We start from the raw sequence: 26261 nt of genomic DNA, 5'->3' as shown, positions 1-26261 counted from the left end.
AATAGAGACACCTAGGCATTTTCTATTAGATGCGCCTAAATTGAGACACACTCAAGAATATGCCTGGGCTGGGTGGACACTCGTAAGTCTAGGCGAGTCCCTGTACACCAGTGAAAAGCTTGTGTAAATGCCGGTGCTTATATCCACACACGCTGGCACAAATTCTGTAACAGCACGCACAGACGTGATTGATAGGCCTAACATGCCCACAGTCCACCCATGATCGCGCCTCCTTGATGGCTACGCACGTTGGAATTTACGCACACCACTTTACAGAATAGGCCTAGCAAAGCATACGTGTAAACTCCAACTATGGCCTATTAGTGATGATAATTGGTTATTATTGGCCAATTAACAACACTAACTGTTGCATTAACCAGTTGAGGCGTACTCATTAATCTATATGCGCCATATATAGAATCCGGCAGATAGTGTCTAATATGGATGGTTCGAAGGGAAGGTATGCTTGCATTTTTACACTGTCAGAGGGAAAGGGAAATGGGACTTGATATACCGCCTTTCTGAGGTTTTTTTACAACTACATTCAAAGCGGTTTACATATATTCAGGTACTTATTTTGTATCAGGGGCAATGGAGGGTTAAGTAACTTGCCCAGAGTCACAAGGAGCTGCAGTGGGAATTGAACTCAGTTCCCCAGGATCAAAGTCCACTGCACTAACCACTGGACTTTGCACCAAAATGTACAGTTTTCAAAACTGTACCCACCACACACACACAAGCCTGTAAGATTTATGCATTTTTTATTATTTTATTTTATTTAAGAAATATTTATGATCTGCATCTATCTGCAGCTGTAGGCAGGGTACAATAAAGCCTACATGAAAACACTAAAATATATAATCCAGACCAAGACATTCATATCACTTGCAGGCAGACATGAATTATACATCTTTGCCAAACACTCACCAAATACACTTTTCTGAAGCATAGTTGGTAGGGGCTTGGGCTTCAAGATTAAGGTTCTGTTTATGTTTACTGAGTGTATTGATGGCATTTTATGTGATTTGATTATATTTGTTTTATTGTACTCCGCCCAGATATTTAGATGGGTGGAATATATATTTTTGTAAATAAATAAATAAATACCTGATAAGCATAACAGTATTTACACTTCAGAGATGATCAATTACAAAATGCCTGATAAAACAAGGAACTTTTCACTTATTCCCCAAAAGTAAGAAAGTTCATTAACATTCTTACTGCTGGTGTCACGTTATTCCAAATGGACCACATAAACTAAAAACTGTGTTTCCTGTCTCAACAGCAGACAAGTGCAACATCTTAACATCACCTGAACATAAGGTTGTGACTGGCATATAGGATCTTGGCGATGCTGTGGGATAAGGGAAAGGGAAATGGGGCTTGATATACTGCCTTTCTGAGGTTTTTGCAACTACATTCAAAGTGGTTTACATATATTCAGGTACTTATTTTGTACCAGTGGCTATGGAGGGTTAAGTGACTTGCCCACAGTCACAATGAGCTGCAGTAGGAATTGAACTCAGTTCCCCAGGATCAAAGTCCACTGCAGTAACCACTAGGCTACTCTTCCAGGTGCTTCATCAGCAAAACTTTAAAAACTAAACAAAGTGATAGACTTGAAAGACCAATAAATTGGTAACCACTGCAGTGAAATAAGAACAAGACTTCATAGGTTCAAAATGAGCCAAGCCACTTATCATTACCGCAGCAGAATTGTGAACTGCCTGAAGAACTTTAAGCACAGAAGATAGTAAACCTAACAGCAATGAATTATAATAATATTCCAAAACCAAGGCTTGAGACCTGAATGAATATCACCTGGCATCAAAATCATCTTTAATCACCTATGTAGTCTCAGTCTATAGTAAGACAATGAAATTAGACACTTACCCCCAGATTCTGTATTCTGGAACTTGAGATGCAAGTGCAATTCAGGTCATACTCTGTATTACACGTGCAACTTCTTAACACGCCAATCAGCGTAGATCACTGCCAGTTAAAAAGCAATTGACACTAATTGACTGTGATTAGAATTTACACACACACCTTGCTAAGCGTATTCTATAAAGTGATGTGCATATATTCTAATGCACACTGCCGAAATGGGGGCATGGAATGGGTGGATCGTGGGTGTTTCTATAAATTATGCATACTGTTATAGAATGCATTCGCTCTGCGCCTAACTTAGTTGCCGGCAATTACACCAAGTTTTACTTGGCGTAAAATCCTGTGACTAGATTTAGTCAAAGGACGGGCCCTAGGCGTATTCTATAAACCGCCTAATTTTAGATGTAGTTTATAGTATACAATTAGGCGTATTTTTTCAGCACCAATTTTTAAGACACCATAAATAGAATCTAGCCCTTAAAACGTGGATTCTTAGTGAGTGCTGAGTCTTAAATCACCCTTAAGCTCGCTATTTGAGTATACAGTGGTCTGATACAAACTCTATTAAAAAGCATGAATGCAATTGGACATGGCAGTTCAACTATAGACAAGAATGTCTGTCTTGGCCAAGTTGATAGTCAGATGATTTGATGACTTCTAGTCTTGAATCTTTAACAGATAATCTCTTGCCCTTGAAAGACCATTAACAAATTCTCTTATCATCTGCATAGAGATGATAGGGTAACATTAAGCTACCTCAACAACTAATAAATAAACAACATATAAACACTACATAAAATGGCAGAAAGAGATGAACCCTGGGCACTTCTATAGTAATGGGATAATAGTTGGTATAAGGGCCAGCTAAAGTCACCTTTTGTGTCTGGTCAATCAAATATGAATGAAACCAATCCAGAACTATCTCATCCAAACCAATACTTTTAACCAGTTAAGTAGGATAGCATGATTCAGGGTGTGAAAAGCAGTACTCATATCTACACAATCAGAACAAAATTTTCACCTCTATCAAAACTTTAGTCTAATTACATCAACAATAGACAACAATGAAATCTCAGTACTGTGGGGCCTCTGAAGCCATGTTGATGAGGATCTAAAGCAGCATCGTGCTCCAGAAAATCCAACAGTTGAAGTTGATGCAGGTAATTCTCCGATACGGATCAGTGTTATCAACAATATCTTTTTTTGGAATGGTATGAACAATGGCAGTCTTGAGCTGAGAAGGAACCTGGCCTGTCCTGAAAGAGGTGTTGATCAGCTGTACCAGAAAATGATCCATTACTTCATCCAGTCTGCCCAGTTCTTCCTGTTGACTTTACCAAGTCTCCACCCTTCTGATTATGCAAGACCCCCTTTATAGTGTATGCCCAACATTACTTCATCCCCTTTCCAACCACAACAGCAACAACTTCCAGCATGCCTATTACCTGAATATCTGGCCTTCCTGGGGCCTTTCCAGATGGACATATTGTCATTAGCAACCCACCACACTGATCCGGTTAGCATTAGTGTTTGGATGCCAGTTTTTTAAAGAATTTGATTTAAATGGCTGGTGTTAATATTTAAAATGGTTCAGAGCCTAAAATTATTGGCTGGTAGCCTGCAGCAGTACATTCCAGCTAGGCAGCTTCATGCGGCTCAGAGAAATTTGTTTTCTGTACCATCAGTAAGTGTGATGTGCCCGATGAAGTGGAGAAATAGAGCCTTTTCTGTGATGAAGTGGAGAAATAGAGCCTTTTCTGTGTCAGTGCCAGGAATATGTTGTAAATTACCTTTGATGATGCATCTGGAACAAAGTTTTCTCTCTTTCGGGAAGCAGCTGAATGCTTTCTCCCTGAGCTTATTCAAGATATAAGGTGGAGGTGGCTCAGTTGAATTTTTAGGGGGGGGGGTCTTAATTTATGTGGCTTGGTCTGTATTATTGCTCTTTGTGTGTGTGTTTTGATTATTTTAGAGAGATCTTGTTAGAGGATGACTGCTTTTACAGTTAGTATTGTAAGATGCTATGAATGACTTTGTTGTATTGTGGTATACAAATTTTAATAAATGAAATGAGATAAAACATGGAACACACACAGCCTGTTAGGTAGACCCAGCTACAATTTGGTTATATGATGTGCTATTCTAGAGATTTTCAACCTTTTTCATCTCACAGCACACTGACAAGGTACTAAAATTGTCAAGGCACACCTTCAGTGCAACATTTGTTCTTTTCTCTCCCCCCCCTCCGCCCCCCCCCCCCCCCACACCAATGGTTCAGCATTTGTTCTTTTCTGTCCCCAAATGGTCCACCATTCCTTCTCCTCCTCACCAATACTCCAGCATTTCTCCTACTCCCCCCAAAGAGTGTTCCTGCATTTCTTCTTCTCCCCACTCCCAATGGTCCAGCATTCCTTCTCCTCCTTCCCCCCAATCAATACTCCAGCATCCCCCTTCTTCTGCCCCTCCTCCCAAAATCAATGGTCCAGCATTTCTCCCTCCTGTTTCCTCCCCAGCCAGCAATCCAGTACTTGGTCTTGCCAAAAAAAACCCTCCCCCCCGGCCGCTAATCCAGCATCTCCTCTTACCTTTCAACCTCCACCCCCAGAATACCTTGTAAATGTTGTTTTTTTCTCCCAGAGCTCTCTGTCAGTGAGCAGCAATTCACACTTGCTGCTCGCCCTGAGCTCACCACCTTCTATGACGCTTCCCGTCTATGCAGATACAGGAAGTGGCTCACTGCCCGAGACCTCTGGAAGAAAAAAATACTTTTAAAAGGTACTCTGGGGGAGGGGGGAAAGCAGATGCTGGATCTTTGGCTGGGGGATAGGCGAGAGGAAGAGAAGCCAGACCAGGAAGGGGGAGGAGAGGGGGAGGCAAGGCAGCAACGTAGCGGAGAACATTGGGGTGTAAGATCTTTTTTTAACCAGAGCATTTTTGACTTCTAGTTTAGGCAATGTTGATAACTCAGGTGGACTATTGCAATGCTTTGTAAGTGGGAACTGCCCATAAGATTAGAGATAGAATTCAACTTTGGCAGAACATGGCTGCGAGAATGATTTTTGGTTGTAAAATATTTGAGCATGTGACCCCATTATTGAGGGGTTTACATTGGCTGCCAATTGAGGTTCATATTGAATTTAAGGTAGAATGTTGGGTCTTTAAAATAATTAATGGTTACTGTTCTCAAGTTCTAGTCCAGTTAATTACCTTTCCTACTATTCCTTCTGTCTCTCGCTTTGGATCTTTATTAAGACTGGGTAGTCCTTCTGTATCTCAGGTTCGCTATAAATGCATTCATGAAAGTTCGTTTAACTATCAGTCTAGTGGGATTTGGAATTCTATTCCAATTCAAATGCAGATACTTCCTAATTACATGATATAAGTACATAATTATCGCCATGCCGGGACAGACCAAGGATCCATCGAGCCCAGCACCCTGTCTCAGACAGCAGCCAAAAGAACAAACAATTTGTCCCGCCCATCCCAGAAATAGTGGATTATTCCCATGTCCATTCAATAACATTCTATGGCCTTTTCCTCCAGGAAGCCGTCCAAACCTTTTTTAAAGTCCGCTAACGTCAACCGCCTTAACCACTTTTTCTGGCAACGAATTCCATGATGTTTAGGAACGCTCTAAAAACTTACCAATTTAGCAAATATATGGAAGATTAGTAGTACATACTTGTTATTATTATATTAGTTGTTTTGTTTTGTTTTTTTTGTTGTGTTTTTTTTTGGGATGTAACTCACCTTGATTCCAGGTTGATTTAGGTGGGATATAAATAACAGGAATAGAATAGAATAACATCACTTCTGGAGCCAGAAAAATTCTGGCACAAATTAAGCCCTGCATGTGCTGGGCTGTGGTGCCTCTGGGAGCCTGAGGCCCTCTGCAGCCACCCCTTTCGCCTCTGCCTGACCAGCCTTGGGTTCTACCCTCCTTCAAATTCCCCCAAAGGCCCTACTAATAAATGACCACCCCCCCATACTTGCACGGCACAGCGATTGAAAATCACTGTGCTATTCACTCCCTTACTTTCATGTATTTTCCTGTGATGTCATTATGTTTTGTATTGTCTGTTTTCATTTTTGTTTGTTTGCCTAATTTATTGTCTATTGTATACTGATATAATCTTGTATGATAAATAAGGCTGACAACTGGATCCAGATTCGCAGGACAGGGTTGATCCAGTCCTGGGTTTACCCTGATGCATGCAGGAATTTGCTGCTCTGATTTTCCCATTACTTTCCCTATGAAAAACAAGACTACAAGTCTCAGCATACACTGGAGTAAACCCAGGACTGGATCAATCGTGCCCCACGAATCTGGATCCATTTGGCAGTCATTGTGAATGATTGTATATCAAAATCATTTTTTAAAAACCCATTTGGCTCAAGAGCTCCTGAAGGCAAATAAAAAGGAGCATAGAACCAAATTCTACATAGGGTGCTGAAAAAATGGGTGCTAAGCACTAGTCTAAAAATGGCACTCTGAGTTAGGGGCTGTTTATTGAATAGTGCTTAGCGCTGGGATCTACGCCTAAAAGGATTTACACCAACTGAAACCTGGTATAAATCCTTGCATCTAAATTAGGTGCAGATCTGCCATATTCTGTAACAGTGTGTGCAAATACTTGGAACGCCCATGATCCACCCATGTGGCCATGCCCCTCCCCTGGCCATGCCCCTTAACAGATCCATGCATAAGAATTTACATGCGCATCTTTATAGAATAGTACCTAACAAGATGCATGCGCAAATTCTAATTATTGCCAATTAGTGCTGATAATTGATTGCTAGCGCCCAATTATCAGCACTGATTGGCTCATTATTCAATTAAATTATGCACACAAATTGGGCACACACCCAAATTTGCATGAACAATTTTGTGCACCATATATAGGATCTGGAGAATAATGTATATTTGCATGAAAATGTGGATGACTGGGTATTTATGGGATATGTGTGGGCAGACTGGAGGACATTAATGAATTGTTCATTTGTGACATCTCCTATATTTTTCATAACCAGCTGCGAGATGCCTGCTGTGATGACATCAAAATCACAACTACTACTACAACTACTATAAATCATTTCTATAGCGCTACCAGTCGTATGCAGCGCTTCACAATTGAACATGAAGAAAAGACAGTCCCTGCTCAAACGAGCTTACAATCTAAGTCAAAGCTTCACAGCTTTCAACTTTTCATTTTGTTAGAGACACATCACAGAGTGAGCAATGCAAGCGTATTAAGAGCAAAGAAATTGAATACAAAAATAGAACAGAAAGATGAGAAACCCAAAGGTAGAAGAAAATTAATCAAAGTAAAGAAGAAAAAAAAAACATTTGTGGGCGAAAAGGGAGAAAAGAAAAGGCAGAGGGAAGTGGAATTATAGAACCTATCAAGAGAGGAAAGAAGGCTGAAGGAGGAGAACAGAGAGCAGAGAAAGAATATGAGAAATGAGGAGAGAAAGAAAAGTTAGAGGAGAGACACTTGGGAGGGGGGCGAGCAAAGAAAAGAATCTGAAGAGAGAAGACGAGAACAGAGAGAAACAGGTCATCAGAAGAAAGCTGGACTTACTGGACCAAATGATGTATCTTCATCCCCCAATGGTCAAGGAAGTTAGTGTTTGGTCATTTTAATGTTCATACGGATGACATGAACCAAGAAAACATGGTATTGTTAGGATTCAAGCAAATAATTAAGGTTCCAGCTCATACAGAAGGCCTCTGTTTCCATCACATTTTTTTGCGGAAATAGACCTTTGTACCCTTTAGCAAGGTTTATTCTCCTCTCAGCAGGGAACATATGGAGAATACTATATGAGAGTGGACTACTAAACCACAGCAGGAGGGCTTGGGCTTGGCCAGAGTTCCTCAGGAGATTCTTGAGCAGGGATCTTAAACTCCAATCCTCGATGAAGCACTACAAAACTACAAACCAGTCTAGTTTTTAAGATATCTATAATGGTTTATGAAACTTGATATACTGCTGTTCATGAGACCACAACAGAGCGATTTACATAATAATAATAATCATCATCACAGGGGAAAAGAACTACAAACAACAATAGCAGAGGGAGAAGAACAGGAGAGGAAGGATACGGGTATATGGGTATAATGAATATATATGGGACAGATTTTCATTCCTACTGCCTCTGTTGTCCGCAAATATCTCTCTTTCATACTCATTAGGGATATCCTGTAAAGCCAGCTGGCTTGTGGCACTCAAGGGCTGGAGTTTGAGACTGAAGGTAGGGGAGTTATGAGAGAAGTCGGTTGGAGTCAATGAGGGAAGGTTGATGATGTCTGTCTTCTGTCTCTCCAAAGGCTCTGATCCTAGAAGAGATGTAATCAATTGACATAGAGAAACTCAGTCTCCTGTTCCTGAGTATGCTTGGATCTGAAGAGGGCAGAAGCCTACCTCCTGCATCTGTTGTCTATTGGTGGATGCAAGAAGACTTAAACAGCTTAGAGGGAACATTGCCTTACACTCAGGAGCCCCACCTACTAATCCCTGCCTCACACACATTGGCCCTGCCTATTAACCACAACCTCACAACCATAAGCCCCACTTACTAATCACTGCCTCACGCTCAGGAGCCCCACCTACTAACCACTACCTGACACTAATTGTATCCTGACTGAACCTGCTGCCCAGACTCCTCCTATATACAGGACCAGGAACATAGGAGTAAAATGCAAGAAATGTCTCCTCAGCTGCCACTCCTTCTCTTTGATACTGCCAGGATAGAGGGAATAAAGAGCAGAAAGATCTTTACATGTTTTATTTACTGTTACTTTTTTCTTTGTACAGATATTTACATCTCCTCGTCACTTGTTGTCCAGTGGGTTTGCTCATGCACATGGGGAGGGGAGGGGGGGGCAGGAAGGAAGGGGCCTCTAAGTGGATCCAGCTGCGAGTGCCACCAGTGTGCAGACAGCCGTCAGGACAGCACAGGTCACCACAGGTGGTAAAGTCCTTTCAGTACCAGAACCAGTCCGGGAGTTGTAACACACACATCTCCCCACTTCTAGCTCAGGCCCCTGACCATTCTGCTGGATTTTGGCACCCAAGGAGGGACTTGAAGTGACGATTTGGGTTGCAACTGAATCCTCTGTGCAGTCCATCCAGTCTTTTGCAATAGTGCGAGGGTAACCAGCCTCCGGCTGCAGGGTTTCACTGTCAAACTTCCAATAGTCCAGGCCCTTGAAAACATAAACCTCCCCTGCAGAGACACAAAAGGCGCGAGATGGTCAAGATTCAGTACTCAGTTATCCTTCCTGTCTCTAAAGGATCACTGCACAATTTATGTACGCAGTGACAGTACAGCACATGTGGGTCTCATTTGCAGATGATTGAGGCTGAAAGAATTTCTGTTTAGTTTTGATGTATTCACACAAATTTCTGCTCAGGCCTGAAGTACTGAACCCATAAGAACAGCAGATTATTATACTAACAATAGAAACTGAGTTCAGTGTATCTAACATATTATTAAACTAACAATACAAATTAGTGAATACATCAGTATAAAATACTTGTAAGGTTGAATTAAACAATGCTTAAATAGAATATGATAATTAACATTATGAAGTGAAAAATAATGGAAATGGACACTTTGCATTAGGATTCTTCCTTACAGAGGGGTCCATCAGCAAAAAAATGTATTTTTAAAGATTTTTGGAGTTTCAAATAATCATGCTCCCAAGTTTCAGGAGGGAGTTCCACCATTTGGTACATTGATAAGGGAACCCTGCTATGAAAACTGATTTATATACCACTTTTTTTGCAACTAGGATAATGGAGACTTAAATAGTCTCTGGAATCAGGAAGAGCATTACATAAAGAGAGATTAATTAAAGGTTGCATATAATCTGGGGTTAACCCACTTAGCGTTTTGAAAATAAATACGCAGAGTTTAAAGGCTGTTCTGGCTTTTATAGGAAGCCAGTGCAGTTTCTTGAGCAGAGGAAATGCTTTCTCAAAACGTGTGACTTTGTGAACAAGTCTGGCTGTGGTGTTTGGGGCTGTTTTAATCTTTCTAACGTCAATTCTTTGCAGCCGGCATAAATGGCATTGCAATAATCAAAGTGTGATAGTACAAAGATTGTACCAAGGTTCTGAAGATATCATTAGGAAAGAGATATCTGATTCTTTTTAACCTCCATATTACTCTGAATGCTTTTGCTGTGACTGCTTGAACTTGGGCATCGAAAGACATATGAGTCTATTATTACTCCTAATATCTTTTGTTGTGACTCCAATGGATAAGTTACTTGATCGATGGTAAAGCTATGGTAATGTATAGTGTGATACAGATTAGATAAGATCAAGAATTTGTTTTTTTTCTCTATTTAATTAAAAAAATCTTTATTTATCCTTTTAAGCAAATAATAAACACAAGTAAATCCACTTGTTTTAGAAAATGCAGAGCATTAGTAAACAATGTTTAAAAGAATCAAGGACAGAAACATCTCTCTATATAAAAGACAACTCTTACGTTCTAATTGAAGCCTCACTTACCCAACGTTCTAAAAGTGAGGTGGCACAGATCGATTTTCCTACATGAGTGTCAGCCCCGCCCACGCGTCAAACGTGATGACGTCGAGGGCAGAGCAATGACACTCACCGAACGTATCCAGAACGGACGCACCACACAAAAACGCGACCCAGGCAGGGGGAGGAGTAGGCTCCTCCCCCTGTCACCCTCCCAGGAATCAGGCGGAACTGCAAATTAAAAGGATTCCCTGTGGTAGCCGAACACTTTTACTGCGCGTCCGAAGATTGGTGAGCCGGGGAGGGGGGATCACGAGATCTGCTTCACGCACATAATATGGGCCAAAGAATAATTTACAGCGCTGGTGCGGAGCGGCTGCAGCCTCCATTGCTCCCCTTCGATCTACAGTGCAGCCACCACTGATAGGGAGATATTGGGGCTCTACAACCCGTACACAATCAGCGGACAATTGGCGACACAATCCGCAGACCACACTCGGTACAACAGGGATGAGCGCCCAACTACACATCCCCAGCAAGACGTCACCAACCTCCCTCCAACGCACACAACCAGAGGGCACCATCGCTACAAACAACAATCCCTGTCTTCAAGTAGCAACGAAGAGGCAGGGAGGGGGCGGGGCCTGCAATACATACATAAGGAGAGCACTCTCTCACATCACAGACGCCATTACATACAAACAAACAATCTCTATCACACACACAGTCTCTATCACACACACACTCTTTCAATCCCTCTGTCTCTCTCTCACACACACTCACTCTTGGACTCAGTCTGTCCCTCTGTCTAACACACACTCACACACACACACAAACACTGTCTCTATGACCGCCCCTGTAGTCCAGCACACACACACACACTCTCACAACAGACAGAATTACAGCAAGAGAAGGAGGGGGTCATGCAAATCAGTTCCACACACACACACTCAGTCACACACAGACACACTACTCTCTGTAACTGTCTGTCACACAAACACACACTCTTTCAATCCCTCTGTCTCACTCTCACACACACTCACTCTGCAACTCACACATTCTGTCTCTCTATCTTACACACACACAAACACTGTCTCTATGACCGCTCCTGTGCTCCGGCACACACATTCTCTCACCACAGATGGAATTACAGCAAGGGGAGGAGGGGGACATGGAAATCAGTACCACACACAAACACACAATCTCTATCACACACACACAGGCACACTCTTTCACTGCCTCTGTATCACTCTCTCTCAGACACACACTCACTCTCAAACTCACACAGTCTGTCTCTCTGTCTTACACACACTCTCACACACACAAACACTCTGTCTCAATCACTGCCCCTGTGGTCCTACACAGGGCCTCCTCCTTCCTCATTATACACCCTTCACTATTACTCCATCTTATTACAATACTTTAATATTAACTATTTGGTTAACAAAAAACAACTAATCAATATAACCTTGCTAGCGCCCATTTCATTACTAACAGAAACGGGCCTGTTTTACTAGTATTTCCTATAAACAAGAAATTGTTTAGCTCTTAGATTAGAACACAAAAAGAGCATGAGGAAAGGCACTAGCATGATAAACCCTGCTACCTAAATATTAATCTGTATCTTTAGCACTGCTATCTGGAGCAATGGAGATACTCTTCAAATCCAAGAATGATTTTAACTGTTCAGGTACAAAGAAAACATATGTTAGTCCTAAGTACTTAATAATACATTTACAAGGATAGTTTAATAAAAAGGAGGCTCCCAAATCTTAAACCCACTGCCGTAAGGAAATAAAAGCTTTCCTCCTTTCTTGTGTCACTTTGGATAAATAAATCCATACTTTCTGTCCAAAAATAGATCACTAGATTTCCTAAAGTACGATCTCATCAAAGCACTTAAATCTTGCTCAAAAATAAACATAACCAGCAAGGTTGCTCTCTATCACTTCAACTGTAGAGGTTTCTAAAAGGGCAGACAAATTACTTAAGTCCAAATCTATATGATTTTTTTCTCTTCAAAGTTCTTAGTTAAATGTTCCTTTCACTCAACTTCAGCTTCTTTGTTTGCACCTGTTTCACAAGGTGGTTTGCTTGAAGATTTAGACAAACACACCCTATTAACTGGGGGAATATGTTCAGAGGAATAGTGCAAAATATCAATCAAATATTTCTTAAAAGCATCACCTGGAGTCAAACCCACAAACATAGGAAAATTCAACAGATGCATATTTAAGCAACGATTATAGTTCTCAAAATTTTCCATCTTTTTTTGTGAATCCAAATATTGCCCTTCACCAGAGAGGCTGTAAGATCGGGAACAGATTTAACGTCCTTTGTAACCTGTTGAATTTGCGTTGAGAAATCTGACTTGACAGTCTCCATGTTTTTAGATAAAATATCAATCTTACTCACAAGCTTGGACAAGTCAGTTGATGTCTTGGTTAAAGAGACATCCATTCTCTGTAGCATCTGCCACACACCTTTCAAAGTTACCCGACCAAGGGCAACAGATGTAGAATCAGTTCGACCAGGAGGAATCCCAGCAGAGATAGAACCTCCAGGGCAGATCACCTCTTGCAACTTCCCGGCAGCACCTTCCACATCCAGGTCAGGTGCAGTCAAACCCTTTGAGTGGAGGAGTGGCCTAGAGGTTAGGGTGGTGGACTTTGGTCCTGGGGAACTGAGGAAATGAGTTCAATTCCCACTTTAGGCACAGGCAGCTCCTTGCAACTCTGGGCAAGTCACTTAACCCTCCATTGCCCCATGTAAGCTTCATTGAGCCTGCCATGAGTGAAAAAGCACAAGGTACAAATGTAACAAAAACAAAAAACACCAGGCAGGAAGGTGGGTTACAGCATGGAGGATACAGAATGTTTCCAGGCTCAAGTTCGTGGGCTCTCCCACACCAAGGGGCTGGAGGTCACAGATCTATAGTTGGTGATGTTATTTATATTTGCCTGAAGATTTTTTGGAATGGGGGTTAGCCTTATAGATCCTTTATCTATGGGAAGTGACCTAGTGAGAACAAAATAGAGAGATGAGATCTAAGATACTCTATGAACATATCGGGTGTGGCTTTTAATAGGTAGTTGGGTCGAGAATCTAGTATGCAATTAGACATAGGCGTAGTTTGACTGTTTCATTTGGGGGGGCAAAGAATGGGCGGAGCATATTAGCATATCATTTGCATATATACATATGCAAATGAATATACTAATGTGGAGGAAGGAATTGAATTTACAGGCAAAATATCACAGATCACATTTCAAAAAGCTGACACATTTCAATTAATAAATTATGAATAAAATACTTTTATCTACCTTTGTTGTCTGATCATTTAGTTTTTCTATTCGCTTTGGTCCCAGTGTCTTCTGTTTTATTCAGTGTCTTCTTTCCAGTAGGCTTCCCTCTGCTCCCCACCCCTCGCAGTCCCATCCATCTCTTGCTCCTTCCTTCTGCTCCCCACCCCTCGCAGTCCCATCCATCTCCTGCTCCTTCCCTCTGATTCCCACCCCTCCCAGTCCCATCCATCTCCTGCTCCTTCCCTCTGCTTCCCACCCCTCCCAGTCCCATCCATCTCTTGCTCCTTCCTTCTGCTCCCCACCCCTCGCAGTCCCATCCATCTCTTGCTCCTTCCCTCTGCTTCCCACCCCTCGCAGTCCCATCCATCTCCTGCTCCTTCCCTCTGCTTCCCACCCCCATCCATCTCCTGCTCCTTCCCTCTGCTTCCCACCCCTCCCAGTCCCATCCATCTCCTGCTCCTTCCCTCTGCTCCCACCCCTCGCAGTCCCATCCATCTCCTGCTCCTTCCCTCTGCTTCCCACCCCTCCCAGTCCCATCCATCTCCTGCTCCTTCCCTCTGCTCCCCACCCCTCGCAGTCCCATCCATCTCTTGCTCCTTCCCTCTGCTCCCCACCCCTCGCAGTCCCATCCATCTCTTGCTCCTTCCCTCTGCTTCCCACCCCTCGCAGTCCCATCCATCTCCTGCTCCTTCCCTCTGCTTCCCACCCCCATCCATCTCCTGCTCCTTCCCTCTGCTTCCCACCCCTCCCAGTCCCATCCATCTCTTGCTCCTTCCCTCTGCTTCCCACCCCTCCCAGTCATCTCCTGCTCCTTCCCTCTGCTTCCCACCCCTCCCAGTCCCATCCATCTCTTGCTCCTTCCCTCTGCTTCCCACCCCTCCCAGTCCCATCCATCTCCTGCTCCTTCCCTCTGCTTCCCACCCCTCCCAGTCCCATTCATCTCCTGCTCCTTCCCTCTGCTTCCCACCCCTCCCAGTCCTATCCCTCCCAGTCCCATCCATCTGTTGCTCCTTCCCTCTGCTTCCCACCCCTCCCAGTCCCATTCATCTCCTGCTCCTTCCCTCTGCTTCCCACCCCTCCCAGTCCCATCCATCTCTTGCTCCTTCCCTCTGCTTCCCACCCCTCCCAGTCCCATCCATCTCCTGCTCCTTCCCTCTGCTTCCCACCCCTCCCAGTCCCATCCATCTCTTGCTCCTTCCCTCTGCTTCCCACCCCTCCCAGTCCCATTCATCTCCTGCTCCTTCCCTCTGCTTCCCACCCCTCCCAGTCCTATCCCTCCCAGTCCCATCCATCTGTTGCTCCTTCCCTCTGCTTCCCCCCCCCTCCCAGTCCCATTCATCTCCTGCTCCTTCCCTCTGCTTCCCACCCCTCCCAGTCCCATTCATCTCCTGCTCCTTCCCTCTGCTTCCCACCCCTCCCAGTCCCATCCATCTGTTGCTCCTTCCCTCTGCTTCCCACCCCTCCCAGTCCCATTCATCTCCTGCTCCTTCCCTCTGCTTCCCACCCCTCCCAGTCCCATCCATCTGTTGCTCCTTCCCTCTGCTTCCCACCCCTCCCAGTCCCATCCATCTGTTGCTCCTTCCCTCTGCTTCCCACCCCTCCCAGTCCCATTCATCTCCTGCTCCTTCCCTCTGCTTCCCACCCCTCCGTCCCATCCATCTGTTGCTCCTTCCCACCCCTCCCAGTCCCATCCATCTCCTGCTCCTTCCCTCTGCTTCCCACCCCTCCCAGTCCCATTCATCTCCTGCTCCTTCCCTCTGCTCCCCACCCCTCCCAGTCCCATCCATCTGTTGCTCCTTCCCTCTGCTTCCCACCCCTCCCAGTCCCATTCATCTCCTGCTCCTTCCCTCTGCTTCCCACCCCTCCCAGTCCCATCCATCTCCTGCTCCTTCCCTCTGCTTCCCACCCCTCCCAGTCCCATCCATCTGTTGCTCCTTCCCTCTGCTTCCCACCCCTCCCAGTCCCATTCATCTCCTGCTCCTTCCCTCTGCTTCCCACCCCTCCCAGTCCTATCCCTCCCAGTCCCATCCATCTGTTGCTCCTTCCCTCTGCTTCCCACCCCTCCCAGTCCCATTCATCTCCTGCTCCTTCCCTCTGCTCCCCACCCCTCCCAGTCCCATCCATCTGTTGCTCCTTCCCTCTGCTCCCCACCCCTCCCAGTCCCATCCCTCCCAGTCCCATTCATCTCCTGCTCCTTCCCTCTGCTTCCCACCCCTCCCAGTCCCATTCATCTCCTGCTCCTTCCCTCTGCTTCCCACCCCTCCCAGTCCCATTCATCTCCTGCTCCTTCCCTCTGCTTCCCACCCCTCCCAGTCCCATCCATCTGTTGCTCCTTCCCTCTGCTAGTCTGCTCCCCACCCCTCCCAGTCCCATCCATCTTCCCTCTGCTCCCCCCCCCCCGCGAGGTCCAAGATGGTGACTCCGTTTACCCCCTCTCTTCCTCCCTCCCTCCCTCCGGTGCAGGCAACAGTCTTCAGCTTTTTCAGCGTTCCTGGCAGCGGTAGCGATGTACACGCTGCCTTCGGTCTGCCCCGGAAGTCTTCTCTTCAAGTTCCTGTTCCCACCTATGCGGGAACAGGAACTTGAAGAGAAGGCTTCGGGGCAGAGCCAAAGGCAGCGTGTACAACGCTACCGCTGCCAGGAACGCTGGAAAAGACTGCTGCCTGCGGCGGAGGGAGGGAGGGAGGGAGGAAGAGAGAGGGGTAGACGGACACGCTCCTCTCCGTCCGCTACTCCGCTTGGCTTCCCTGCCCTCTCTGTCTGTGTCCCGCCTTCCTCTGACGTCAGAGGAAGGCGGGACGCAGACAGAGAGCAGGGAAGCCAAGCGGACGGAGAGGAGCGCGTGCGTGCATGTGTTTTTTTTTTTTTTTTTTTAACTAATGGCGCGGCGGCGCCTCATCGTCGTTTGGGGGGGCATTGCCCCCCCTCGCCCCCCCCAGTCTACGCCTATGCAATTAGAGGATGAATATTTCAATAGGAAATATTTCACTATTGAAGAAGTAGGGGAAATGATAACCTTTGTCTATCATGATAACCATAGTCTATCAGTTTTAATTCCTACAGATTGGTGTAACGATTCTCTCGTGAATACTTCTGGGACCAAGTAAAGTCGGCCAAGTGCTCGTCAGGGACACCCTTCTTTTTTCCATTATCACTCAAGGACGCCCATATGTTAGGCACGCCCCAGTCCCGCCTTCACTATGCCTCCGACACGCCCCCGGGAACTTTGGTCGTCCCTGCGACGGGAAGCAGTTGGGGATGCTCAAAATCAGCTTTCGATTATGCCGATTTGGGCAACCCAGAGAGAAGGACGCCCATCTCCCGATTTGTGTCAAAAGATGGACACCCTTCTCTTTCGAAAATAAGCCTGACAGGAATTTGCAACTGTTGCAAAATACATCTGCTCGGTTGATTTTCTGATTAGGGAAGTTTCATGGAGCAACTCCACTTTTAAACAAACTACACTGGCTTAAAACAGATACGCACCTCCATTTTAAAATAGCCTGTATGGTTTACAAAAGTTTACATGGATTTAATTCAGAAAATATAGTACAACTTTTGCTATTTCCTAATGAACAGGGCAAACTCAAGAAGTATATACAGGCTGAATTTAGAGTTTCCATCAATGAAGAAGGTACATTTAAAATCTATCTGGGGAAAAAATATACACTTACCAAAGCGTTAAAATTTGTCAAATTTCGTCTTACTATCTTTTTCAAAAGGCACTTAAAACTTATTTATTTTCAAATCAACAATTGTAAATTTATTTAGTTTCAAGATGTTAAGGAAACAGTTGTTAATTTCCTTTTATGTGAAGGTTTCTTTATTTGTGATACACCTTGCATTCTAAGGGTTAAAGGCAGAATATAAGATACATTATACAATACAATACCATACAATATTACAAATTATGTGTGCATTACTGGAATTATGCACACACAATTTACTTGAATGATTGCACCTAAGAGCATTTGCACATGTAAACATGGTTATGCTTGTTTTCTATAAATGTAAGTAGGTGCTTACTTTCCCTTATAGAATATAATATAGAATATCTTTGACTCCTCTATCTCCTTCTCTGCATATATTCAACAGATTGCCAAAACCCAGTGGCGTTCCTAGGGGGGGCTGGCACTCGGGGCAGATCGCCGATGCGCCCTGCCCCCCGGGTGCAGCGCCCCCCCGGATGCAGCGCGGACCCCCCGGCGAAAGGCCCCCCCCCCCGTGAAGGACCCCCCAGGTGCACGCCGCTGGGGGGGGGGGGGGGTGCCGCGCACGCCTGTCCTCCGTTGTTCCATGCTTCTTCTCTGCCCAGGAACAGGAAGTAACCTGTTCCGGGGCAGAGAAAAAGCATGGAACAACAGAGGACAGGCGCGCGCGGCACCCCCCCAGTAGCGTGCACCCGGGGCGAACCGCACCTACCGCCCCCCCTAGGAATGCCACTGCCAAATCCTGTCGTTTCTTTATCTACAACATTAGCAAAATTTGCCCCTTCCTTTCTGAATATGTTACCAGAACCCTTGTCCACACCCTTGTCACCTCTCGCTTGGACTATTGCAATTTACTTCTCACTGGTCTTCCACTCAGCCATCTCTCTCCTCTCCAATCTGTCCAAAATTTTGCGGCACGACTTAGTTTCCACCAGAATCATTTTACGCACACTAACCCACTCCTCAGGTCACTTCACTGGCTCCCTGTCCGATTCCGCATACAGTTTAAACTTCTTGTACTGACCTTTAAGTGCATTCACTCTGCAGCCCCCCATTACCTTTCCACTCTCATCTCTCCCTACATTCCTCCCCATGAACTCCGTTCACTGGACAAATCTCTCTTGTCGTCCCCCTTCTCCTCCACTGCTAACTCCAGGCTTCGCTCCTTTTCTCTCGCGGCACCTTATGCCTGGAATAAACTTCCTAAACTTATCTAACAAAGCTCCAACAACACAACAGTGGAGAATAAGGATGATGACACTTTCGAGAATGGAAAGGCTGGGCTTGCCTGACCTTTTGTCACGTATGGGAGAACAATTGCAACAATGCTGGGGCCTGTTTTGGAACACCCTGACTCCCGTGGCGAGGAGCCGCATTTTGAACAGATAAACCACCGGGTCATTGCTGGGGATCCCAAGGATATGATGTGTAGGGGGTGGATAGAGGGGAGGGTGGGGGTGAAGGGGAGGGAACGAGAGGGGGAGAGCGTGAGGGGAGGCTGGGGAAGATAGGGTTGTTGGGTATGTATAAAAGTTGGCTAAGATGATAACACTTTGTTAATAAGCATTATTTGTTTGACTTGGTATTTTGACATCTTGCCTAATAAACAAAATTTAAACATAAACTTCCTGAACCTATACGTCTAGCTCCATCTCTACCTATTTTCAAATCTATGGTGAAAACCCATCTTTTCACTGCTGCTTTTAGCTCCTAGCCAATACTCAATTGCCCTCCCCTTGTCCCTTCCTTCCTTCTCACCCATTACTTCCCTCACCCGTAACTGTCTTGTCTGTCTGTATTATTGGATTGTAAGCTCTTTTGAGCAGGGACTGTCTCTTTATGTCAGGTGTTCTGCGCTGCGTGCGTCTGGTAGCACTATACAAATGCTAATAATAATAATAATAATATGCGTCTATCAGGCACATTATGGGTGTCTACATGTACATGTACTTGGCACGATATGCAAAGCAATTTAAGCGGTCAGGAGAGGTTCCACTCAATGTGGAAGATCAAATTTGTGAAACAATACTTCCTGAGGGATACCTTTTGCAACTTGATACAATCAATGGTAATAAGCCACCTTGACTACTGCAATGGAATCTATGCAGGATGCAAAGAACAAACCTTAAAGAAACTGCAAACTGCTCAAAACACGTCAGCCAGGCTCATGTTTGGAAAAACGCGATTTGAAAGTGCAAAACCCCTCCGCGAAAAACTACACTGGCTCCCAATCAAAGAACGCATTGCCTTTAAAATCTGCACCGTGGTCCACAAAATTCTCTATGGTGAAGCGCCTGGGTACATGACAGACTTAATCGACCTACCAACCAGAAACGCCTCCGATTCAACACGATCATATCTAAACCTACACTACCCAAGCTGTAAAGGTCTTAAATATAAATCTACCTATACATCCAGCTTCTCCTATATAAGCACACAATTGTGGAACGCACTACCAAAAGCCTTAAAAGCGACCTACGACCGTCTAAACTTCCGGAAAATATTAAAAACCACCCTGTTCAAAAAAAGCATTCCCTCCCGATCCAACCAGGCAGTGCTGCTGAGTATTGGCACAGTGCTGAATGCCTGGAGGATGAGTTTGGTCTGGAAGGTGAATGTGATCTTGGGATCTGGCCTGGATTGGCCACTGTTGGAAACAGGGTGTTGGGATTGATGGACCTTTGGTCTGTCTCAGTATGGAAATACTTATGTACTTAATGTGATCAGTACAGGAAGTCTGGAGAAGAGAGTGGTTAATAGTGCATCCTTGGAGAATAAGCGCGGTCAGTAATGGAAAGTGAATATATTCAGCAGTGAAACCTGGAAATGAGAGTGTTCAGCAGGGGAAGACACAAAATAAGTACATAAGTACATAAGTACATAAGTAGTGCCATACTGGGAAAGACCAAAGGTCCATCTAGCCCAGCATCCTGTCACCGACAGTGGCCAATCCAGGTCAAGGGCACCTGGCACGCTCCCCAAACGTAAAAACATTCCAGACAAGTTATACCTAAAAATGAGGAATTTTTCCAGTCCATTTAATAGCGGTCTATGGACTTGTCCTTTAGGAATCTATCTAACCCCTTTTTAAACTCCGTCAAGCTAACCGCCCGTACCACGTTCTCCGGCAATGAATTCCAGAGTCTAATTACACGTTGGGTGAAGAAAAATTTTCTCCGATTCGTTTTAAATTTACCACACTGTAGCTTCAACTCATGCCCTCTAGTCCTAGTATTTTTGGATAGCGTGAACAGTCGCTTCACATCCACCCGATCCATTCCACTCATTATTTTATACACTTCTATCATATCTCCCCTCAGCCGTCTCTTCTCCAAGCTGAAAAGCCCTAGCCTTCTCAGCCTCTCTTCATAGGAAAGTCGTCCCATCCCCACTATCATTTTCGTCGCCCTTCGCTGTACCTTTTCCAATTCTACTATATCTTTTTTGAGATACGGAGACCAGTACTGAACACAATACTCCAGGTGCGGTCGCACCATGGAGCGATACAACGGCATTATAACATCCGCGCACCTGGACTCCATACCCTTCTTAATAACACCCAACATTCTATTCGCTTTCCTAGCCGCAGCAGCACACTGAGCAGAAGGTTTCATGAAGATGAAAATGGTCAGCATAGAGAACCTTGAAAATGAATATGGTGACTAGGGGAATCCTAAAGAATGACCATGGTCAATAGGAAACTTCTAGAATATGAACATGGTCAATTAAGGAAAAGTCTGGAGAATGAGCCTGATGATTAGCAAAGCTTGAAGAATGAAGGTGGTCAGTACTGGAAGTTTGGAGAATGAGTGTGGTAAGTAGTGGATGCAATGAAGAACAAGAGTTGCCAGCCGGGAAGACTTCCCCTCACCTCATGCTTTCGTTCCTCTAATTCATTCAGGGGTCCTTTTACCAAGGTGCACTAGCGTTTTTACTGCACGCTAAAAATAAATGTGTGCTAAACGCTAGAGATGCCCATATATTCCCTTGGGCTTTGCTAGTGTTTAGCACACGCTAACAACACTAGCACACCTTTGTAAAAGACCCCCTCAGAGCTTTGTTAGATGGGTGTGTAACCAAAAGCTAGTAAATGAAGGCTAAAAGACTAAAAGATGGAAGGAAAGGGTCTGAGACTGAGGTTTAGGAAAGAAAAGGATTATGAGAAAATGAGGAGAAAACGAAAGACAGCAAGTCACAGACTGCTGGAAGGAAAGGAAATAAAACCAGGGAGAAGGGAAGAACAATACTAAAAGAAAAAAACGGTAGAAAAAAAACAAAGAGTAGAAAAGAGCGGATACATGGTAGTTTGAGCCATATGACCCAGCTCCATGGGTGCTATCGGTGCATGAGCACCCCCAATATTGAGCAAACTCCTTGATTTTGTTCAGGGAGGAGTGAATTCTATTGGGTTTAGCATCCCAAACATTTTGAAAAATTGACTCCTATTAAGAGAATAATATTTATTTATTTATGTATCTATTTATTTATTGCGTTTGTACCCCACATTTTCCCACCTTTTTGCAGGCTCAATGTGGCTTACAGAGTAAGGTTATGATAAAGTCAATACATGATTTAAATACAGTTTAGATTTTAGATACAGTTTAGATTTAGATGTTGGGTAGGTTGTGTGAGAGGTGATTTTGGTGTGCTTGGGTAGTTTAAGGGATGATATGTATCATTGAGGTTGACTTTTGTAAGCTTTGTTGAAGAGGTGTGTTTTCAAAGCCACTGAAGACACTGAGGAAAAAAAAAGACCAAAAACAACACATCAATAGCCCCTGGGTGACAAAAAAAAAGTCACCAGGCTACTCACCATCTGCTCCACTGATGACATCATCTACTGGACTAGGGAGGTGGTGCCAGACTGAATTTTCCTCTGGATACCCAGCATCCATTTGTTTCACAACTTCATCGTAGCGCCAGTGCTTCCCATCCTTGAAGAAATATGTCTTGCTGTCCTGAGGGTGTGAGAAAGCTCCGTCCACTCCTGCCTCTGGTAAACCAAAGTCTGTCACTGGGCGAGGATAGCCCTCCTCTATACCATTATCCTTAAATACCCAGTACTGCCTTCCTAGGAGAAGAAAGAAAAGGGACAGAGGAGACAGCATATGTTTAAACTGTCATTCCAATAAAGTTTTCAGAATCTGAATCTAAGAGAAAGAGGGAGGTGACAGTTGGAGGAGAAGATAGCATATGATTAAACTGTTGTTCTAATAAAGTTTTTAGAAACTGAATCTGAGAGAAAGAGGGAGGGGACAGTTGGAGGAGGAGATAGCACATGATAAAATTGTCATTCTAATGATATTTTTAGAAATTGAATCTGAGAGAAAGAGAGAGGGGATAGTTGGAAGAGGAGACAACACATGTTTAAACTAATTCCAATAAAGTTTTCAGAATCTGAATCTAAGAGAAAGAGGGAGGGGAATAGGGGACAGTTGGAGGAGGAAATAGCATATGATTAAACTGTCATTTTAATAAAATGTTTAGAAAATGAATCTGAGAGAAACAGGGTGTTTTAAGCCTATAAAATGTATTAGATATTTTTCCTGTTTTAATTATGTCCTGAAGTGTAATTCTCCTATGTGGCCAGCAGTTGGTGTTTCTTTGCGGTAAATCTGTTATAGGGAACTGAATGTCCTTTTTCTTTAACACAAGCAGGCAACAAGCAGCAGTATACTTTTAAAACTTGTTGACTGGGCTCCGATTGGCCTGGAGTTTGAAAAATTATCCAGTAGTTCTGGTTGTTGCTTCAGTCTTAGCCCGGGAGGAAAGAGAGACAGACCTCTTTGCTGTGCCTCGGTGAATTATATGTCCTGACCTTCCCAGGTACTTTTTATACAGTATATAGATGTTTGTTAGTGTTATAATTGATCCATATTTCAGTTACCTGTTATTGTTTGCTGATTGCACATTTTTTGTTCATTATTCCAGCGTGACAATAAACCTGTTTAGTTTGTTGACTCTGCTGTCTGGACTGATAAAGAATCCTGGTGGTTTGTTATGTTGGGTCTGTGAGTGCTTTCTGGGAACTATGGAACCACTGGGAGTGTGGCCCCAGTAACCTAGAAATCACTGGGGATAATTTGAGAGAGGGATACTCACCCAGAGACAGTTGTGACCCAGTCGGTGGGAGGAGGGTGCTAGTGTAGAGCATTACCGACAGGTGCCAGTAGACCTGAGCTGTGCTGGGGATAGACTCTCTAAGTGGCCGCGGGGTAACCCCAGGCAGGTGGCTAGGCATTTCATGACAGACCTTGTCTTTCTTTTATTGTGGCAGCGGTGGGACTGTCAGGCTCAGTGTGTGGTATGAGGGTCACCATCCACTGAATGGTTCATTGTCTTTTTTATCTGTAACCTCCAGACACAGAGCACAGTGAACAAGTGCAGCAGTAATAGGGTCCCTTTCCTGTTCAGTTTTATTTGGTAGTGTTAGATTAGCAGCATGCTGATGGCAACTGTTAGCAGCCCTCAGACACTGGCTATGCCTGTCCTAAGCTCAGCGGGGAGCAGCTACAAGACTGGTGTGCACAGAGTTCTCCTGAGGGAAGACCAGACTCCTTGTGGACAACAACTTGTGCATTGGCAGGGCCAGGTGCCATGCCAGCTGAAATCCAGCAGATCTACATGATAGAACAACAGCAGCTAGACCAGCTGCAGCGAGAGGAACAGGAACAGTAGCAGTGGCGAGAGGAAGACCAATGGCGGCATGAAGAGTGTGAATTCCAGCAGCGGCAACACGAACGGGAAGAGCGACAGCGCATGAGGAGTGGGAGTTCCAGCTGCAGAAATTAAAGATGGAGATGGAAATGGCTCATATCCAAAGCTATTGCCCAACTCCTGTGCCAAGGCCCGAGGCAGAATCCACAGCTCGGATCAGGCCCAACTTGTTTTCACAGTTTGATGATACCAGAGGTGACACAGATGCCCAACAACCGAAGATTGTTCCTTTGGGAGTGATTTTCCAGCGCCTTGATTTTATCTTGACAAGTAGTGAGCTCTTTCCGTAGTTGGGCATTAATAGTTTCAGCTGCTTACATGCGCTACTCGAGTTCACTAACCCACTGCTGGTATAGGGCCAGGTCTTTACCAATCTCCGCTATTGTCACATGTGTTTGGCTTATTTTCTCTTCCAGCGGGGCCAGACATTTATCTAAAAGTGTTTCCATTAGTGTTGCTGTTGCAACCCTACCTTGTTCTTCTGGCAGCAACCATATTGGAAGGATCATCTGAGCAGCAACCATCTTGGGAAGATCATCTGAAGGGCAGCCATCTTGGAAGGATCGTTTGAGGAGCAGCCATCTTAGGTAGCTCACTAGGAGGCAGCCATCTTGAGTTCTTTTGGCCATGCCCTATGGGAGCTTTTGCCTCACAGCTGAGAACAGGACCCTCTGATTGGAGGCCTATTTAAGAGCTGGCCTGAGCCTCTATGATTATAGAGGTTTGGTGCTCACATCATGTGTTTCACTGCTTACTTGTCTGCTGATACCTACCTGCTGTGTTGCTGTCTGCCTTGACCTTTGGACCGGACCTGACTACCCGCTGTGTTGCTGCCTGCCTTGAGCTTTGGACCGGACCTGATTATCCACTGTATTGCTGCCTGCCTTTATCACTAGCCAGGTCATTGGCTGCCCAACCCCGTCCAGATCCCGAAGTCCTGGTGGCTCAACTCCTGGGGAATGGTGGTCGCTTCCCAGGTGAAGCTAGGGGTTCTCCGGCTGCCTGACCGAGTGTGGCGCTGCTCTTCGTCCACTGTGCTCAGTCGTGGCACAAGGGCTCACTACTCAAGTCCTAACAGTTGCTACATTGACCGCCACCTCCGAGACCGAAAGCAAATTTGGTGCAGTACCTGCCTGGCTTGCTGCCACAGCCATTTTGCTTTCCTGCATGTGGGTCCTCTCATGCCCTTTCCTTGCTAGTTTCATCGACATTACTGCAGCTTGCTGCTGAAATCCACTCTGCTGTGATTGCAAAGGTTTAATGATGGTGGTGGTGAACGAGGGGACCGACAGGTCAGTAACATATTGCAGTTCGTGAGATAGGAGAGTAAAAGAGCTGCAAATCAGCATCTTCTCCTTCCCATATCATCATGTGACTCTTTTATAATGTATTTATTTTAGTATTGTTATGCTGATTTGTGTTTCATTATATATGTGATTCTGACACTGTATTTTGACTTGGTAGATTATAAAGTCTGTTTTGAATCATGAAATTAGAGATTCTTTAAAAATGAATATTGTAAATAAACATGGGAGGGCAAAGAGATGGAGTAAGAGAAAGACAGGAGGAGGAAGAGGAGACAGACACAGAGTCAGAGAGAGTAGATGGAAGAGGAGGAGGAAGATGCAAAGCAATAGAGAAGAAACATGAGAAACCTGGTAAAGAAAAATGGGAGAAGAGTATGAAGGGGAAGAAACAAAGACAGAAAGAAGGAAAGTCACAACAATAGAGTTAGCAAGAGGAAAATAAAGAAGATATGAAGAGCAAAAAAAAAAAGCAAATATAGCGAGATGGGATTGTACTATTCTAGACTAGGTGAGGTCAAAAAGCTTCAACAGCCAGCTACACCATTCCAAAACTTTACCAGTAGACTCTCAATTCTTAAACCAACTCTTCTTTAATGTAGCAATCACAGAAAACAAAGAAAATCAACTTATAGTTGAGTTCCTTGGAAAGAATTGTTGCCTTCTGCAAAACAGAGTCTGTGTCCAGCCACCTCAGAAGCAAGGAGATGGCCAGAACCTCAGCTCAGCTGAGAGGAAAAGATGCAGTACACAAACAGGAAAGTGTGGGAATACTGGGAATCAATTGTGAATACGTGCCTTGGGAAAAATAGTGAAGAATTTTGATGAAATCACAGT

The 26261-nt window shown here is 44.6% G+C and overlaps 1 protein-coding gene across 1 annotated transcript in view; it reads right to left on the bottom strand.

Moving 5' to 3' along the window:
* Positions 1-8701: 8701 nt before the first annotated feature.
* The window catches only part of LOC115460504 (matrix metalloproteinase-17-like), a 63900-nt gene continuing 46340 nt past the window's right edge, over positions 8702-26261 (bottom strand). Inside the window, exons 11-12 of the mRNA XM_030190269.1 lie at positions 22217-22474; positions 8702-9120 (exon numbers count right to left, since the gene is read on the bottom strand). Coding sequence (XP_030046129.1) covers positions 8795-9120; positions 22217-22474 — 584 coding nt within the window. The 3' untranslated portion in view covers positions 8702-8794. The remainder of the gene's footprint in view (positions 9121-22216; positions 22475-26261) is intronic.

This window comes from Microcaecilia unicolor, chromosome 1, assembly GCF_901765095.1.
Source record: "Microcaecilia unicolor chromosome 1, aMicUni1.1, whole genome shotgun sequence".
NCBI lineage: Eukaryota > Metazoa > Chordata > Amphibia > Gymnophiona > Siphonopidae > Microcaecilia > Microcaecilia unicolor.
Note: the sequence above shows the minus strand (reverse complement) of the source record. Positions and strands in the feature narration are given on the sequence as shown.